The 18,828-nt window shown below is 35.5% G+C and overlaps 2 protein-coding genes across 4 annotated transcripts in view; one reads left to right on the top strand and one right to left on the bottom strand.

The window, feature by feature from the left end:
• UBAC2 (UBA domain containing 2) overlaps window positions 1-18,828 on the bottom strand; it is a 239,994-nt gene that overhangs the window by 176,258 nt on the left and 44,908 nt on the right. For all 3 annotated transcript variants that reach the window (XM_004384158.2, XM_023738519.1, XM_023738520.1), the window contains exons 3-4: window positions 16,700-16,819; window positions 16,045-16,154 (exon numbers count right to left, since the gene is read on the bottom strand). In XM_004384158.2, coding sequence (XP_004384215.1) covers window positions 16,045-16,154; window positions 16,700-16,819 — 230 coding nt within the window. The remainder of the gene's footprint in view (window positions 1-16,044; window positions 16,155-16,699; window positions 16,820-18,828) is intronic.
• GPR18 (G protein-coupled receptor 18) lies at window positions 914-11,029 on the top strand. Its single transcript, XM_004384159.3, has 2 exons — window positions 914-5,801; window positions 8,375-11,029. The coding sequence occupies exon 2, from the start codon at window positions 8,409-8,411 to the stop codon at window positions 9,402-9,404; it is 996 nt and encodes a 331-aa protein (XP_004384216.1). The 5' UTR covers window positions 914-5,801; window positions 8,375-8,408; the 3' UTR covers window positions 9,405-11,029.

Below are 18,828 nucleotides of genomic sequence, written 5' to 3'. Positions count from 1 at the left end.
ATTTCTTACTTTCCAGTCTTTTACCTCTTATTTCTTATTTGCCTTATCCCTCTGGCTAGTATCTCAAGTATAACACTGAAAAAGTTGTAATAATGGACATCTTTATCTTATTCCCAATCTCAAAGGAAAAGCTGTCAACATTATTCTACTGTATTTGCTGTAGCCTTTTTGTAGAAATCCTTTTTCAGGTTAAGAAAAGTCCCATCTATTTCTAATTCTTTTTTAAATTATGAATGGATGTTCGATTTTATCAAATTACACATTTTGCATCCATTTAGGTGATCATATTGTAGTCTCCTTAATTCTTATAGTAGGATGAATTTACATTGATGTTCAATTTTAAACCAATCTTGCACTCCTGAAATAAATCCAACTTTGTTTAGAATATATTATCCTTTTCATATATTGCTGAATTTGGTTTTCAAAATACTGTTCAGAATTTTTGCATCTGTGTTCATGTATAAGGGTCAGTCTATAACTTTCCTGTCTTGTGAAATCCTTAGCAGGTTTTGTTATCAAGGTTATGGTTTGTCTCATAGAAGCAGTTGGAGAATGCTCTCTCTTTTTCTATTCTCTGGAAGAATTCATATAAGAGTGGTATTATTTTGTCCTTCAATGTTTGGTGACATGCACTGGTGAAGTCATATTAGCCTATTCTTTATGGTAAGATTTTTAATTATCATTTAATTTTTTTTAATAGAGGACTATTCTTCCAGTGTCAGTTTCAATATATTTTTCTACAAATACGTCCATTTGAAGTACCATATTTTTACGCAAATAACGTGTACTTTCTACATTTGTTTGCCAACGACGCCTTCCCCCTGCGAGGTATTTTCATAAGCGCCACTATGCCGATTTTTTTTTTACTTGTTGCTGTAAAAAAAAAAAATTTGCATAGCGCACTTATAAAAATTCCTCAGGGGGGAGGGCGCGGTTGGCAAACAAACGTAGAAGTCATGTGTTATCTGTGTAAAAATATAGTAATTTTCTAATTTATCAGCACATCATCTTATTATCATTTTGTAAGGTTGTCTCAGTCTTTATTATATACATACTGTCCAGAAGATTGTTCTGCTCTCGCTGTCCAAGACTTCTCTAGAGAGGGCTGCCCTCTGGGTTCAGATGGAAGGGTCCATTCAGTTTCAAAGTTTAACACTATGCACTCCACTAGACTGGTTCCTGGAAGGATGTGACCTATTTACACTCCATCTGTGGTCACTGCTGGTAACAACCATATTTCTCATCACTGAAGCATGTTTGTGGCCTGAACAAGAGGACACTCCTCTCCTGTAGAACCTCTGTTCTGATGGTGAGGTCTGCTCCATATACCACAATGTCATGATCATTCTACCTAAGATGACTGTTTTAGGCTCCAAGGAAATGTTTACTCTGCTACTGGTCATTTTCCCTTACAGTGTTCAGTCTGTGGAGGTAGTGTGTTTACTGCTCTTTACAGCTTTTATCAACTTACAAGCAAGTACAGACAAGCCCAAAGATGGGCTCAGCTTTAAGGTCAATCTTGGCTGTTCCCAAATGAAGTAGGCGGCCATCACAGTCACGGTAGGCAGTGCCCCATCAAAGTGAATCCTCTGCTTTCACTGCCCCTACCACAGGGCAGGACATGGTGGGAGGGACTAACTATCCAGAGCTTGGATCTTTTAAACAATGGCATCTGGGTCTGTCCTACCCAGGCTGGATTATCTCTGACAGTTATATCTAGGAGAGAGAATCTCACAGCTCAGATTATAAAGGTATAATAATCTGAGGCAGCAAAACCTAAATGGTCAAAAATAGGTATTAAATGCTGGCTTAGAAGAGACCAGACACCTAAACACAACATGTGATTATGGATTTGGGGGGAAAAATGCTATAATGACACTATTGAGACAACTGGCAAAATTTGAATATGGACTATATATTAGAGAATAATACTGAAACAATGTTAAGTCTCTTGAATTTGATAACTATAAGTACCTAAGAGAATGTTCTTATACTTAGGAAATATATGTAAAAGAATTTAAGAGTAAGGAATCATGAGGTCTATAATTTACTCTCAAATGGTTCAAAAAAAAGGATAATATGTACACATACACACATACTGAATGAGAGACACACATATATACACACACACAGACACACACACACACGTACAAACACACACAAATTTGGCCAAATATTAACCATTGATGAATTCAGGTGAAAACTAAACAAGACTTCACTGCAAATTTCTATGTGTTTGACCATTTTTCAAAATAAAAAACGCTTTTTGTTTTTCTTTTGTGGGAGGGGTGCGCCTGGCTTAGCAGTCTAATGGGACTATGAAAGCAAAATAGTCAAAAGCGGGGATCATATGATGGTTAAGAAAGCCAGGACACCAAGGTCCAGAAAAAATGGAGGAGGTTAAGCTGAACTGGTTAGAGCAGAAGTTCTCTCTAGTCCTGATGTGCCAGGAAGAATGTACTGTGTGGGTGAGCAAAGTGCCAGAAGAGGCCAGAACTGGCCCTTTTTTTATAGTAATTCCATTTGTGGGTATCTATCAGCTGTCAACAGAGAGAAGGGAAGAAGCCATGACAAAGAAGGCTCGGTCCCTCAGTATCCTTTTAATGTCTGAAGGATGTGTAGTGATGCCCCCTTTTTCATTTCTGGTATCAGAAATTTGTGCTTTCTTTCTCTTTTTCTTGATAAGTCTCATTTGGAATTTATCATTATCATTAGTGTTTTTCAAAGAACCAATTTTTGCCTTGGATGATTCAACTGTTGTGTGTGTTTGCAGGAATTCTCTTCATGATTAACTCTCAAATTCCCAAATATACCTTCGACAGAGTTTCTAACAGTCTACACCACAGACAATCAGCTTCATTATCACTTGGGTACTAGTTAGAAAACAGATTCCAAGGCCACATCCCAAACACACTGAGCATGTTTCTTAGGGCCCAGAAATCTGTATTCTAACAAATTTTGAGATATAAATTTTGAGGTAGATCACAAAAATTTTTCCAATGCTTATATATGTATTCTCAAGAAACAGCAACCAACTAATGAAATTCTAAGCAGGCTAAATTTTTAAAAATTTGCTTTTTAATCATAGAACCATGAATCAAAAGCCCAAGTTCTAACCCCAGCTTTGTCATTAAATGTGCTTAAATAATCTCAGCCATTAGTTATCGTCTAACTACAAAATGAGGGAGTTAAAAGGTGATTTGTAAAGCCACTTCCAATTTAACATTTCATGAGTCCATGATCAGTTGAATGGTCCCTCAGAGATCACCTGGCCCAGCTCCCCACTTTGAGGCAGCTATCATTTTCCTTTCAGCAATGAGCCATAAAGAGGTATTCTCAAAGACTGGTAAATATTGAATTGCAGAGATCTTCCTAGGCACCGAAGTTAAATTTACAGGCTGACAGAATACAAGTCACAAAACCTTTCCTTGGGAATATCAGCTCAGTAGTGAGAAACATGGAAAAGAAAGGATGGACAGTCTATTCCCTCAGGAGATTTTTTGCTAGGTCAAATTATTATTCTGATGAGTCTCAATTAAGTAGGGCCAACTTCAATAAAGATTACTATAGCAAAATATAATAAAATAATACAAAATACAGAAAGAGCATACAATCTGAGAATCATGAGTAAATATACTATTGTGTCCTCAGCACACATTGCCGTCTCCATGAAGATTAAATTAGATAATGCATGTAAAGCTTAGAACACTGCCTGATGGTTATTCAACTTTGCCTACCTTCAGTAATACAGATAAGATTAATGGCAGAGATAATAAAAAAAATCCTAAGTAATTCTTTTTAAACCAATAACTTTTAACCTTATAGATATGTGGTTACTTTTTAATATACAGATACCTGTATATCTAAATCTTCAATTATATACACACTAACCAGTATACAGGTTTATATTTAAATAACACAGTAACACATCTGTCATTTCTTCACCAATCGTGATCCTCCACAATCACTCTTTCTTCTGAACTGCTACGTCCTCATATTACCAGGTGTGTTCTTCCTGTATAGTCATCTCCATGTCTTTTCGTTCTTTAACTGTGAGATTAGAATTTGTAGAAGGATGTCGTGTACATCACAGTAACCACAGGGTTCTACTCAATCAACTGTCCTGAGGACTTTGATTGTATCACTCTTCAGTTACTGAAACATCACACTGCAAACTCTTGGCCTGGGGACTCCAGTGGCCCCAGGACTGATTTCGCTGCCATATACCAGCCTTCTCCTCCAACTGATACAGTCTTCAATATCTTTAGGGAACTCTACTTTCATTGTTGATTTAGATCTATTTCAATTAGGATTATCTATCACTTTGGTTATATCTGGGTTCTATTGGTTTACCACCTCATCATATTCTTTTGCTCTGAGGTAAGTAACTGTCAGATTGTCTACAGGTCTATAAAATTTTAAAGCTGCACAGAAATTGCTTGGGAAAAGGAATTTGGGGAGTACTAAATTTATATAATTTATAAAATTAAGTGGAAAGGAGATCCATATTAACTTCTCTCCAAAGACAAGGACTTATACTACTATTTTGTCTGAGAAAAAACAGAGCATGGGTCTTCAAACTATATTAAATTTAAAACACACAAATGCAGTTAAATTCATGTTCTTTTAAAGTTAACAAATCATATATAACCAAATACAAAAATAATTAAAATCTCAGGACAAGCAAAATGAGATTTTTTTTTTTTTAAAAAAGAAAAGAGAAAGTAAAAAACTGAATATAATAAGGTAGGCAATGATTAAATTGCTCAATTTGAACTATCACTTCCCTTTCCATTGGTTTCATTTCTGTTTTTGGCTAAAATACTCTTTATATGTAAATAATTCCAGTAAAGACTCTGAGTCCCTTCTTAGCATTTGCAGAGATCTTTAGGCAACAGAAATCATTTCTAGACTTTTATATGACAGAAAAGAGAAATGAAGCATCAGGGACTTAAAAAATTAGAGAACCTTAAGTGGGTAAATGTATATGAAAAGCAGAAGCAAAAAACTGAGGGTCCCAAATTTGAACCATTTAGAAATGTTTAAATAGTAAAAAGTGGATATTCTATGATTTTTAGGTGCTTTGTTTAGGCACTGGACTCTATTTAGGAGTACCTACTAAGTGCCAGGTACTACATTAAGTGCTCTGCATTTTTCTGATTTAGACTCCTCACAATCCTACTGATGGTTATTATCTGACTAATGGGTATTTTTTCTGTACAGAAACTAGGAACAAAGGCTCAGGTAGTCAAGTAACTAAACAAAGTCACACAGCTTAGAAAGTGAAGAAGCCATGGATAAGCTAGGCTTTGAAACCGGCTCTACTCAACATCAAATCTCATTCTTTTTCCATAGATGACGCAGACTTTAAGCACCAAAGTAAACTAATTGAAGTAATTTTCCCATTTTTGTATTTTTTTTTAAATATATGCCTTCATTTCAAGGCGGGCTTATGCTAAACGTGACTTCATAAACAAATCATTTGTGAAAGGGAAAAACCACATCCAGGGTAAAGTCATAAGTTAAAAGAAAACTTTTTCTAAGCACTTCCTGAAAGAAACGAAGCAGCAACTACAGCGGACCAGGCACCAACTCCTACACCTATGTCTGAATTGGTTATGTCTGAAACATCTTTTTAATGCAACAAAAGTGCCGAAAACAAAAGAAATATACCATTTTGTATATTTATCATTTGCAGAAAGTGCTATATTTTAACACAAGCCATCAAAGGATATCTCTTTTACAGAACTGGGCATACTGAAAAATGTTCATCTCTGGCACAGCTTTTTGAAGGACAGGAGGTAAGCAGCATTTAATTAACTTCATCATAGATCATTATCAGAATTAATAATTTACTTACTAAATTTTAAAATCATTATTTTATTTCACTAATATTTATATTACTGAAACCATGTTGGTGAAAAACCTTGAAATGGATTATGTTATCATCTTTCCATATTACTAATATGATTCTTCATTTATTTTCTTTTTTTTTTGAGATGGTCAATTATTATTTTTATTCCTATTTACATTTATTTTCAATATTGTCTTACATTAATGATAATTTTTTTTTAGTTTAAGGAAATGTTGATATGACAAATCATAAATATACTTAAGACTCTTCAACACACAGTTTCAATTACACTGTTTCATGAAATGTACTTTATGGCTTCTAAGGAAAAAAAAAACTACAGATAATCATGGAACAATCTAAAGCTTTTAAAAAGCTGATCTGAAAGCCAATTACTTTTCAGTAATTATCCAAAATTCTTTCTGTGTGTGCAGAGCACAATCTATACTGATAATGCCTTTAAAACACAAGTATCACTCACATTTTTTTCAGACTTAAGCACATGAATGCAAATGTTGGTGACAAATACCCCACTGCCATCCAGTTGATTCCAAAACACAGTGACCCTATAGGACAGAGAAGAACTGCCCCGTAGGGATTCCAAGGAGCGGCTAGTAGATTTTAACTGCTGACTTTTTGGTTAACAGTCATATAGCACTTAACCGCTGTACCACCAGGCTCCCATAGAATACATAAAGAGCAGCTTGAGTTCAACTGGTGGAAGAGATTTACTCAAAAATGGTTTCTAAGTATGGAATTTATGTGACAAAATTAGGAGATAAGGGTAGGTGGAGGGAGTCCCAATACAATACTAAGAGAGAAAAAAGAATACAAAATTTAATTTACATTACAATTGCTACTATTAAAAAATTCATTGAAAGTAAAAATAACAGTCAAGCCTCTAAAATTGTTCTCCTCTGTATGATACTGGAGATTTAATTTTTCTGTGCAGCATTTTCGTCACTTGATAGAAATTAATATTCTAGTCATGCAAATGTTTGAAAATTGTAATTAATACAGGTTTTTAAATATATAGAACTGTATTCCCAAATCTTATTTAACTTAAATATTTGGCAAACTAGCTTTAAGCAAGAAAAAAGGAACGAAAGAAGGAAAGAACAAAGGAATGAAGGAAAGAGAAAAGGAGAGAGAGGAAAAACTCCTATCTTGTGTCTGTCCACAGCAGTTGCTCAAATTAATTCTTCATTACGAACAGCCCATGATGCCACTGATCACAGACTGCTAGTCTCCCCCCCAGTCTTCAATAAAGACAGATTCAGGGCTGAATTAGAGACAACCCACTCTGCAAATTAACATTTTTAAGGAAACTTTTCGTACACCTCCACATTTCACAGGGATGCCACAAGCTTCCGTCCCTTTGTACTGAGTCTACTTCTGAAACCTCTGCTGGTGTTGCTAGTGTTGCATCATGGGTGATGGAAGTTTAACACTAAGGGGTCAGTGGTGTTTATAATCACAACTGAACTCCTTTCCATTAAAAATGGACATTTCTTGATAATGCGAATTTGTTTCTGTATACACATCAAGTGACTTAATATTTATCCTTGATATTCCTTTTTAAAATGTAATTTGATAAATAATACTTAAGCTTCTGTATCGAGGTAGAGTGAGGGTATGGAAAGCTATCCTGGCAATGTATTATTTTCATGGTCCTTAGAAACTGTTGCTTTCTGTGCACTACTGCAGCAGATGAAATCAGCTTCTAGGTCCTGGGTAAACACAACCTGGAAGACTGGGCATGAGGCACTCCCAAATGAGCATTATAAAAAAGCTCATCTGTTGTTCCAAGAATCAAGTTCTTGATCTGTAGACTGTGGTACAAGACATAGCTGTTTCTAGATAATTTAAAGAGAACAAAAGATATTATGAAAGAAGGGTTTGCCACTTTAAAAAAAAAAAAAAAAAGGTTTAATGGCTAACTTGCCCTCAAGTGAAAATTACTATAAATGTTTAGTGATTAACCAGTTGTGTGGCTCCTTTACTAGTTTTGAATATCTATTTTGTATATTAAAATTGTATTTAATGAGTAAAAATTCATTATCAGGGCATTACTAGTCTAGGTTATAAAATATTTAAACAGAATGAAGATGAGAAAAAGTGGCAAACTATTTTATAGGAATCAAAATTCAGAACAGTCTTCTCCCAATTCATCCAAATCAAAGAATGCTTACTATAGGAAAAACTGCTGCCCAATTTCACACTACAGAAAAAAATCATGACAAAACGGGAATTCTTTTGGGGAGGAGGGAGATGGGAAGGGACAGAAAAAAATGAATAAATTTGTTCATTATGACACTCTTTTTTAATAGGTCACTACATATTAGTAATAATATCTAGGGAATATATTCCTTAACAAATACTAAGACACAAACATTGACTGTTAACAATAAACTCTTCTCAAAATTTAAATCCACTGACATGCCAAGCTGAGTGTGAAAATGTTAAGCATTTATATTTCAATATATATGTCAATACATACGTTTATTCCTTCATTTTTTTCAGTTTCTGAGTATCATGCCTACCAACAAGATATAAGATGACTACCCCTAACTATCAATATCAACCTGTTGCTTCTAAAAGCTTATATCCAGAAGAATACAAAATTGCTGCCCTTGTCTTCTACAGCTGTATCTTCATAGTCGGATTGTTCGTTAATGTCACCGCATTATGGGTTTTCAGTTGTACCACCAAGAAGAGAACTACCGTAACTATCTATATGATGAATGTGGCACTATTGGACTTAATATTTATACTGACCTTACCCTTTCGAATGTTTTATTATGCAAAAGGTGAATGGCCATTTGGAGAGGTTTTCTGCCAGATTCTTGGTGCTCTCACCATATTTTACCCCAGTATTGCTCTATGGCTTCTTGCTTTTATTAGTGCGGACAGATACATGGCCATTGTGCAGCCAAAATATGCCAAAGAACTTAAAAACACATGCAAAGCCGTGCTAGCATGTGTGGGAATCTGGGTAATGACGCTGCTGACCACAATCCCTCTGCTATTTTTATATGAAGACCCAGATAAAGCCTCCAACCCTGCCACCTGCCTGAAGATTTCTGACATTATCCACTTAAAAGCCGCTAACATGTTCAACTTCACTCGACTGATATTTTTTTTCTTGCTTCCTCTGTTCATCATGATTGGGTGCTACTTGGTCATTATTCATAGTCTCCTCCACGGCAGGACATCAAAGCTGAAACCAAAAGTCAAGGAGAAGTCTATCCGAATCATCATCACTCTCGTGGTACAAGTGCTTGTCTGCTTTACACCTTTCCACATCTGTTTTGCTTTCCTAATGCTGGCAGGGGAAGAAAACAGTTACAGTCCCTGGGGAGCCTTTACCACCTTCCTCATGAACCTCAGCACATGTCTGGATGTTATTCTCTACTACATTGTTTCAAAACAATTTCAAGCTCGAGTCATTAGTGTCATGCTGTACCGCAACTACCTTCGGAGCATGCGCAGAAAGACTTTTCGATCAGGTAGTTCACGGTCACTAAGCAACATAAACAGTGAAATGCTATGAATGATAGAAAAGTTTTTCTTTTTTCCCAATCTCTTTAAAATTCACTTTATAACTACTCTAGGGTCAGGCTGAAGGATATTCTGTATGATATTATTAAGTCCTTTCTCTCCTGGAAAAAATAAACTTTAAAAACTCTTTTGTGGGATCTTATTATTGTGGAAACATTCATTTTATGAACAAATTCATTGTTTTTATTTTTAAAAGAAGTGGCTTAAAACACTGGATTGAGGTCAGATTATGAAGGCTTTGAAAGGGAAGAAGAAAACCAACATAATGTGGGTTCTACTGTTAGGTTCTTTGTGTTACTGACTTTAATCTTTTCCACTGCCCTATGAAGTATAGAGTACTCCAACTTACATATGCGGTTCATCTATAAACTGAGATCAGGAAATGGAATTTGAGAGAATTACCTTGCTCAAGATCACACATACCCAGTAAGTGGCAGAGGTGGAATCTCTACTTTTTGGTCTGTCTGATGGCAAAGGCCACGTCATTCCCACTATTTCAGAGTGCCATAATGGCTTTTCAAAGGAGTATGACCTTTATTCAGAAAGGAATGAGGGCTCAAAGGTTTTTAAAAGGAAGACTGGCATAGCCAGACCTATATTTTAGAAAGATAACTTCTGATAGTATTGCATGGAGTGCCTTGAAATTGACAGGGAGACTTTGCAGGAAAATACTACAGTCTGGACTAGAATAATGATAGTAGGGGAGAGGATGGGATGAAGGAATGAGTTATTTAGGACTTGGAATGATAAGACTTGGTGCCCTACACCATTGATGAGAAAAGGGAAAGATTTCCAGCTTGGATGACTAAGTAGATGTAAATGGCATTAACTAAAAAAGAAGTCGAGAAGGAGGAGAGGGTAGGGAAAGACAGAAGACCAGAAGAGATGAGAGCTTCCAAACATGCTGAGTTTTCTTTGAATCCAGATGTTATTAGGAAATACGACTCTAAAAAGATCAGAAAATTAGTATGGACTAGAAATAGAGAATTAGGAAACAAACAAACAGGTGTTAGCTATAGTTCAAGTCATGGCGGTGGACTAGACAGCTCCAAGAAACCACTTGGAATAAGCTTGAGAAAAGAGCTACAGACAGTAACTAAGGTCAAAAACAGGGCTTTCAACTGGGTTGGTCAGGTTCCACCCCCTGCTGAGAATTTGCACTTCTACTTGATATACTGAATCAGAATCTATAGTTTAACAAGATTCCCAGGTGATTTTTATGTACACATCTACATTTTAACAAGATCTTATATATACAAAACACTCATCTCAGCATCCTGTTAAAATGTAGATTCTGATTCAGTATATCTGGGGTGAAAACGCAAATTCTCAGCAGGAGGTTGAACTGAAATGAACCGGTTTGATGTCCTGGTCAAAAAGACCAGGAGAGTAGTGTGCTGGGACTCAAGAGAGCAGGTTGCTTCATGAAATAACAGGGGGTCAAAAGCATTTAATGTGTTACTGAAAGGTCAAATGGGAAGACTGAAAATAGAAACTAGCTGGTTACCAGTGACCTTCGTAAGAGAAGCTTCAATAGTGGTGAAGTTTAAAGAAAAAAAGAGAAAAGACATTTGATAAAATCCAACACCCTTTCTTGATAAAAACCCTAAAGAAGATTGGAATAGAAGGAAAATGCCTCAAAATGATCCAGGCATATATGAAAAGCCAACATTATACTTAATGGAGAACAACTGAGAGTTTTCACCTTGAAATCAGGAACAAGACCAGGGTGCTTGCTTTCATCACTTCTATTCAATATTGTATTAGGAGTCCTAGCCAGAGCAATAAGACAAGAAAAAGAAATAAAAGGTACCCAGACTGGAAAAGAAGAGTAAAACTATCTCTATTCATAGATGATATGATCCTATATATAGAAAATCCCAAACAGTACACAAGAAAACTTCTAGAGTTAATAGAAGAATTTAGCAAAGTTGCAGGGTACAAGGTCAACAAACAAAAATCAGTTAGGTTTCTATACACCAGCAATGAGAAATGTGAAAGGGAAATTAGGGAAACAATTTAATTTACAATAGCATCTAAGAGAATAAAATACCTAGGAATAAATCTAACCAGGGATGTGGCAGACTTACACAACGAAAACTATAAAACATTGCTGAAAGAGATTAAAGAAGACTTAAATAAATGGAAAGATGTTCCATGTTCATTGATTGGAAGACTAAATATTGTTAAGATGTCAATACTACCCAAAGCGATCTATAGATTCAAAGCAATACTGATCAAAATGCCAACAGACCTCTTTACAGAAATAGAAAAACCAATCCTCAACTTTATATGGAATGGCAAGAGGCTCCAAACAGCTAAAACAATGTTGAAAGAGAAGAACAAAGTAGGAAGACTCATACTTCCCAATTATAAAACATCCTATACAGCTACAGTAATCGAAACAGCCTGGTACTAGTATAGCAATAGACAAATAAACCAACGGAATAGAATTAAGAGTCCAGAAATAAACCTACACGTCTATGGCCAACTGATTTTTCACAAGGATGCTAAGTCCATTCAATGGGAAAAGAAGAGGCTCTTCAATAAATGGTGCTAGGACAAGTGGATTTCCACATGCAGAAAAAGGAAACAGGATCCGTGCCTCACACCATACAAAAAAATAAATTCAAAATGGATTAATGACCTAAATGTGCAAACTGAAACCATAAAATTCTTAGAAGAACAAGCAGTAGCAACACTACCAGGCCTCACTTTCAACAATGGATTAGCTAATATAAAAGCATAAACAGCAAAAGACAAAATAAATAAATGGGACCTCATAAAAATTAAAAACTTTTGTTCATCAAGACTTCACCAAAAAAGTGAAAAAATAAGCTACCAACTGGGAGATTATCTTCAGAAACCATATATCCGACAAGACTCTAATAATTAAAATATATATAAAACTTCAACAACTTAACAAAAAAAGAACAATCATAAAATGGCTAAAGGATCTGAACAGAAATTTCACCAAAGAGGATGTTCAAGTGGCCACCAAACACATAAAAAGATGCTCAGTATCATTAGCCATCAGAGAGATGCAAATCAAAACCACAATGAGATACCATTTCACTCCCGCTGAGATGACTAGGAAACCCTGGTGGTGTAGTGGTTAAGAGATTGGCTGCTAACCAAAAGGTAGGTGGTTTGAACACACCCGGTGCTCCTTAGAAACCCTATGGGGCAGTTCTACTCTGTCTTATAGGGTCACTATGAGTCGGAATCAACTCAAGGGCAATGGGCTTGGTTTTTTTGGTTTAGAATGACTAAGATTAACAAAAAAAAAAAAAAAAAACAGAAAACCAAAAATGTTGGTGAGGATATGGGGAAACTGGAACCCTTATCCATTGCTGGTGGGAATGCAAAATGGTACAGCTGTTATGGAAAACAGTGTGGCGGTTCCTCAAAAAACTAAAAAGAGAACTACCATATGATCCAGTAATTCCACTCCTAGGTAAATACTCAAAGGACTTGAAAGCAGAGACTCAAAAAGAGACTTGTACACCAATGTTTACTGCAGCACTACTCACAATAGCCAAAAGGTAGAAACAACCTAAATGCCCATAAACAGATGAATGGATAAATGAAATGTGGTACATACATACAATGGGATACTACTTAGCCAGTAGGAGAAAGGAAGTCTTGATACATGCTACAGTATGGATGGAGGAGCTTGAAAACATGTGGAGTGAAATAAGCCAATCACAGGGGACAAATATTGTATGACTTCACTTATATAAAAAGATAAGGCAAATGTATAGAGATCAAAGTTTAGTGGTTACCAGAGGAGGAAGGGAGGGGGAAAGAAGGGGTTATTAACAATGATGTAAATACTGCATTGATTAAAGGTAAGGTTGCACTGCTGATTATTGTAATTGTTGTCAATAAGTTGTATACCTGTAAAAAGTTGAACTGGCAAAAGTTGTGTGATAGATACATTTACAACAACAACAGCAACAACAAAAAAGCTGCTGAGGCTGCTTATAGAACCAAAAATTTAATGGGATTCGGTTCCTGGTTTGGAGGTTTAGGGTCATGGTTTCATGGGACATCCCAGTTAATCGCCTAATAACATGTTTAGTGCCTCTGTTCTATCTCCTAGTTTCGATGTGTAGCGCCTGGGGTCTTAAAAGCTTACAAGCGGCCATCCACGACACAACAATTGGTCTCTATTCACCTGGAACAATAGATGAAGAAGGAAGGTCAGGAATAGGAGGAGGATACGGAATGTGTGGCTAACTGCCTCCATGAACAACTGCCTCTGCCATGAGACCAGAAAAACTGGATGGTGCCTGGCTACCATTACTGAACATTTTGATCAAAGATTTCATAGAAGAATCCTCATCAAAAGGGGGAAGACGTAAACCAGAATTTCAAATTCGCGTGGACTCTAGGCTTTTTGGAGCCATGGAGGGTGGATGAACCCCTGAAACTATTGCCCTGAGATAATCTTTAAACCTTAAACCAAACCATCCCCTGAAGTCATCTTAAAACTGAACAAGGGTTTAGCTTAACTAGTAAAAAAGGTCCGCCTTGTTGAAGCATTATGCTCCTTTAAGAACCATCTATATGGGATCAAATTGACAACAGTAACTCAAAAGATTAGCTAGGAACCCTAGGGGGTAGTGAACTTATGTTAATGAGGGACGAACAACTCAGAAAAGGGTGAGAATAGTTGTACAACTTGAAGAATGTAATCAATGTCACTAAATTGTACACACAGAAACTGTTGAATGGTGTATGTTTTGCTGTGTATATTCTCACCAACAACAAAACGAATAAAATTTAAAGGAAAAAAGAGCATTAAATAGAAAATGAATTGTAGAGAGTGCATATAAAGTTGGAATTGATGGGAAAGAAAAACATAACAAAATGCTACGTGAAAAACACTGCAAATTGTAAAGCACTCTGACTAAAAAAGAGAGAAAGTAGGTTCCTCTCTGCCTTGAGTTTTTGAAGCTTTGCTACCATCAATAGAAGATATATTTACAAAATTCCAAGTTGATTTATTGAAGTAAAGATTTATGTTCCAAGAAGTCTATATTTAAGAAAGCTTCAAAATTCTAAAAAAGTCATACTGCAATTTTTAAAAGGAGAGAAAAATATTCTCATTCAAGCGATAGCCGAATTAAATCATGTTAAATCTTTAAGTCAAGTTTGCAACTCTTGCTACAAACAGATTTAAACAGGTAAATGCTTTTCTCCCTTTAGAACAAGTAAAATTATTCTCATCAACTTCAAAATTGAATTAATCCTCTTTTTATGTGCCAGTTAATAGAATTCCATAAAGAAATAAATGAATGTGGAGGTTCTACTGTCCTTCAACTCTAACACATAAGACAACGGGGCAATGTATACGTAAGAATTAAAAGCAATGTTACTATCCATCCCCAAAACCGATTCTAATACAAACGCACATGAACCACATATACATTTCCAAACTCAGTAGACCTTATACAGAACTGTCAGAATGAGAAATGTTTTGGGAAAAACTAATGATTTAGCAACGCTGCTGCTTTTCTGAATCCATATGAAATCATTCCTGATGACCCACGTTATTTTCCGCAATAGCATGATAGTCAACCTAAATTTCTCAGTCTAAATATAATTACAACCTCTGGAACTCAACAAAAACTGCATGACAATTATGACACAGAATTTTATCAGTCTCCATTCAAACATTATTTAAAATCATACACTGTTAAAGAAGCTATGAGTCAACACTCATGCCAACTATGATTTGGTAAATCCTACTAAGGGCAGCTACAACGTCGTACATAGTAACAATGCAAGTGTGAAATTAGAACATTAATTATATTTTTAAAATAGGGACCCAAAGTGAATTTGAATCAAGATACATACAATCAACCAACAGTTCTCAAAAACTATCTTTAAAGTTAAAATAAGGCTATGGTACACAGAATAGGGTCGCTATGAGTCGGAACCGACTCGATGGCACCTAATAATATATATAATCGATGTTTCATACTATTGCATCTCCTAAACATAGTCCTAGATTCTTAATGCAGAAACGATTTAAGGCAATTTATAAGTGCTAAAAACTCTGCTGCTGGATACTAGTTATTTCACATCTGCTTTGTTTTGCTTTTCCCCTAAGAAGATCAACAAAATATGAAAGCATACATATTCTGAATTAGGATGGCCACTGCTGGCTGGCTACAAAGTTGTAACCTATATACTGACTTTGTTTTACCTTTGGTGGCAGTAGAGAAATAATATCATTTTAAAAAAATCTTCCGTTAGAACTTTAACTTCAAATTAATTTTGCTTCCTAAACAAACCTAATTTTGTATTTTTGTGTTTAATTCAGAAAATTACTAAGACACAAAAACACAAAATTAATCTATCTTTAGGACTGCAATATGAAGTTCACTAAAAATTCTCTAAAATATAGATTTCAAATCCGGAGAAAGAAGAATTAAAGTAAAATTGATTCTCCATCAAGAACATAATGAAAATATAAGCATAGATTGGATATTTTTACACACAAAATCAATTGTACTATACCTAAAAATTTAAAATATTCTTTTATTGATCCTCATGTGCAATGATGCTTTAGATGAGGTTTAAATAGTCCTAAATTAAGCCAATCTTTAAGAGCTACTTACAATCCAGAAGGCAAATTACTGGCTGTAGTGATACCAAATGAATACTGCAGAGCTTCAACGAGGATGAAGTCAAAAAATGCAGACAAAACCCAGGAACCCAGCAAGAAGGACTAAAAAATAAAACGGAAGAAAATTATAGAGATGAGACTCCAAAAAGTAAAGTGACTATTTATTTAGTTAGAACTGGTGCAGGTATATTAAAAAGGAAAAAAAAAAAAAAGTTTGTTTTTATTAGAACAAGCTTTTCAGAATGAGGGAGTAAAACTTATTGTTCAAATGCATTAGCTTCCAGAATTTCTAAGTATGCTGAAGAAATAACATTTACAGCATTTTTATTTTTAACAAGTAGCACACAAACCACTAAGCAAAATAAGTGATTGGAATTTTATTAAAATCAGGGCCAGTTTGAATTTTTATTATCCACTGACACCCAATATTATTCTATTATTGTTATTATTTTACTATAGTAATGGTTTAAATTTTCTTTGGTTAACATCCATGCTCCAAATCTGATACAGGATCATGTAATTAAAAAGAATCATACACAATAACACCGGGTTCAACAAAATAAATCTATTCAAAAACAAGGAAAAAGAAAACCAAAATTGTTTTTTCCACAACCTAAATAGCAAAGGAAAAACACATAAAAACTTACTGCAAATTTTCTGCTGCCAAATCTTCTTTCAAATATCCTAAAATTATAAATAAGCAGACTACTGCAGAAAGTATCTTTCAGATCAAGGCAGATAATTCTTCCACATATCAGCCTCCAAATCTAGATGGGGATTAACAAAGAACAATAAACAAAAGTAAAAATTGTTCAGGTTTCTTCCTTACCAAATTTATTATGTTTATTTTACACTACTTGTTTTTTATACTCTAATTTTAAGCAAAATGTTGATGTACACACAAAAGGAAAACTGCATTTGTTTTCCATAAGAAACTGGTTCAACTCTCTCACACAAAAAATTCCTTCCTACATAGCACAAAGGTTACTTTAAAAACATTTGCTTATTATAGTAAGAAAATGTATTCTCACTATACAACATAAAACTTCCTGTGAAACATTTTTAGGATGGTGTTTATTATAAGATTAAAAAAAATTTTTTAAATTATATACATGAGCTGAAAAGAAAGGCTATGAAATGTTCATTTTTATGCTACTGAATAAAACAAAGCTGTAACCGAAAAATAATTTGGGTATAAACTCAAAAATATACATTTCTCAGCTTATGTTTAATCATCAGCTTACTTCATAGCAACTATATGCAGGACAATTTATGGCAACTATTGCTAAATAGGGGGCCCTGGTGGTGCAGTGGTTAAGCGTTTGGCTGCTAACCAAAAGGCTGGCAGTTCTAATCCACCAGCCACTCCTTGGAAACCCTATGGGGCAGTTCTACTCTGTCCTATAGAGTTGCTATGAGTCGGAATTGACTCGACAGCAACAGGTTTGGTTTACTGCTAAATATTACTAGGTTCGAAATTTTTAAATAATTCAACTTTTAATTTATTTAAATCAACTTCTAGTCAGGTGAAAACCAGAAGTGAGTATATAAAGGAAGAAAGAACTACTGACGGGCCTATTTTTAATCTTCCCAAATATTTTCCAGAGTTTTAAAGACAATCCCAATAATGCTAGAATATTTTGATATTATTTTCCCCTGACAATTACGTATGAGCTGGGCAAAACAAGCATTAATTCCATCTCAAGTTAAGAAAAAGAGGCACGGAGAAAGTGTTTTAATTGTCCAAGGTCATATAAACCAAGCTCTTGTCAAGAGAAGTAATAACAAGAACACAAATGAAAAAACTGACTTTCCCAACTGTCAAGACATTTCACATCTGCCTCTACTCCAGGCAGGATACCACCAGAGTCTTTGTCATCAGTGCACTCCAAAACATGAGGGCACTGGACTAGCTCAGGGATGGCCACTAGATTTCATTTCATCTGCCAATCTAGCTGAAATGAGGCAGCTGCCTGCAAGTCTGTGTTAAGGCCATAGCTGGGTTCGATGAGAAACAGCACCATGATCAGCTAGCAATGACTATCATGAGCACGCATGGGTCACATAGTTGCCATCTCCAAACTAAATAACCTTTCTCCCTCAGAAATTCTGTGATTCTGCAGCAGAATCACACTGAAGCTTTAGGCCAGCATATACTACAATCAACATAAGCAAATGAGACAGTATACATGAGAGTGCTTTGTAAACTGTCAACTACTTTACAAATGCAAGATGTGAGGACTGTCATCTTTGCAGAGCAGTAGATTCAGAAATGAAAGACAGCTCCAAGTCCTCTATCACTACATGTAATATTCTGCATAACTACTGCAATACTCAAAACTACATGTAATGCTCTACATCACTACATGTAATGCTCTACATCCTACGTGTAATGCTCTACATCACTACGTGTAGCGCTCTACATCACTATGTGTAGCGCTCTACATCACTATGTGTAGCGCTCTACATCACTATGTGTAGCGCTCTACATCACGTGTAATGCTCTACATCACTATGTGTAGCGCTCTACATCACGTGTAATGCTCTACATCACGACATGTAATGCACTACATCACTACATGTAATATGTAATGCTCTACATCACTACATGTAACACTCTACATCACAGCGTGTAACGCACTACATCACGATGTGTAACGCTCTACATCACGACATGTAACGCACTACATCACGACGTGTTTAATGTTCTATATCACTACGTGTAACGCACTACATCTTCACTATGTGTAGCGCGCTACGCCACTATACGTGATGC

Source organism: Trichechus manatus, unplaced genomic scaffold (genome assembly GCF_000243295.1).
Source record: "Trichechus manatus latirostris isolate Lorelei unplaced genomic scaffold, TriManLat1.0 scaffold00118, whole genome shotgun sequence".
NCBI classification, from domain to species: Eukaryota; Metazoa; Chordata; class Mammalia; order Sirenia; family Trichechidae; genus Trichechus; species Trichechus manatus.
This window is presented reverse-complemented; position numbering and strand designations above follow the sequence as displayed.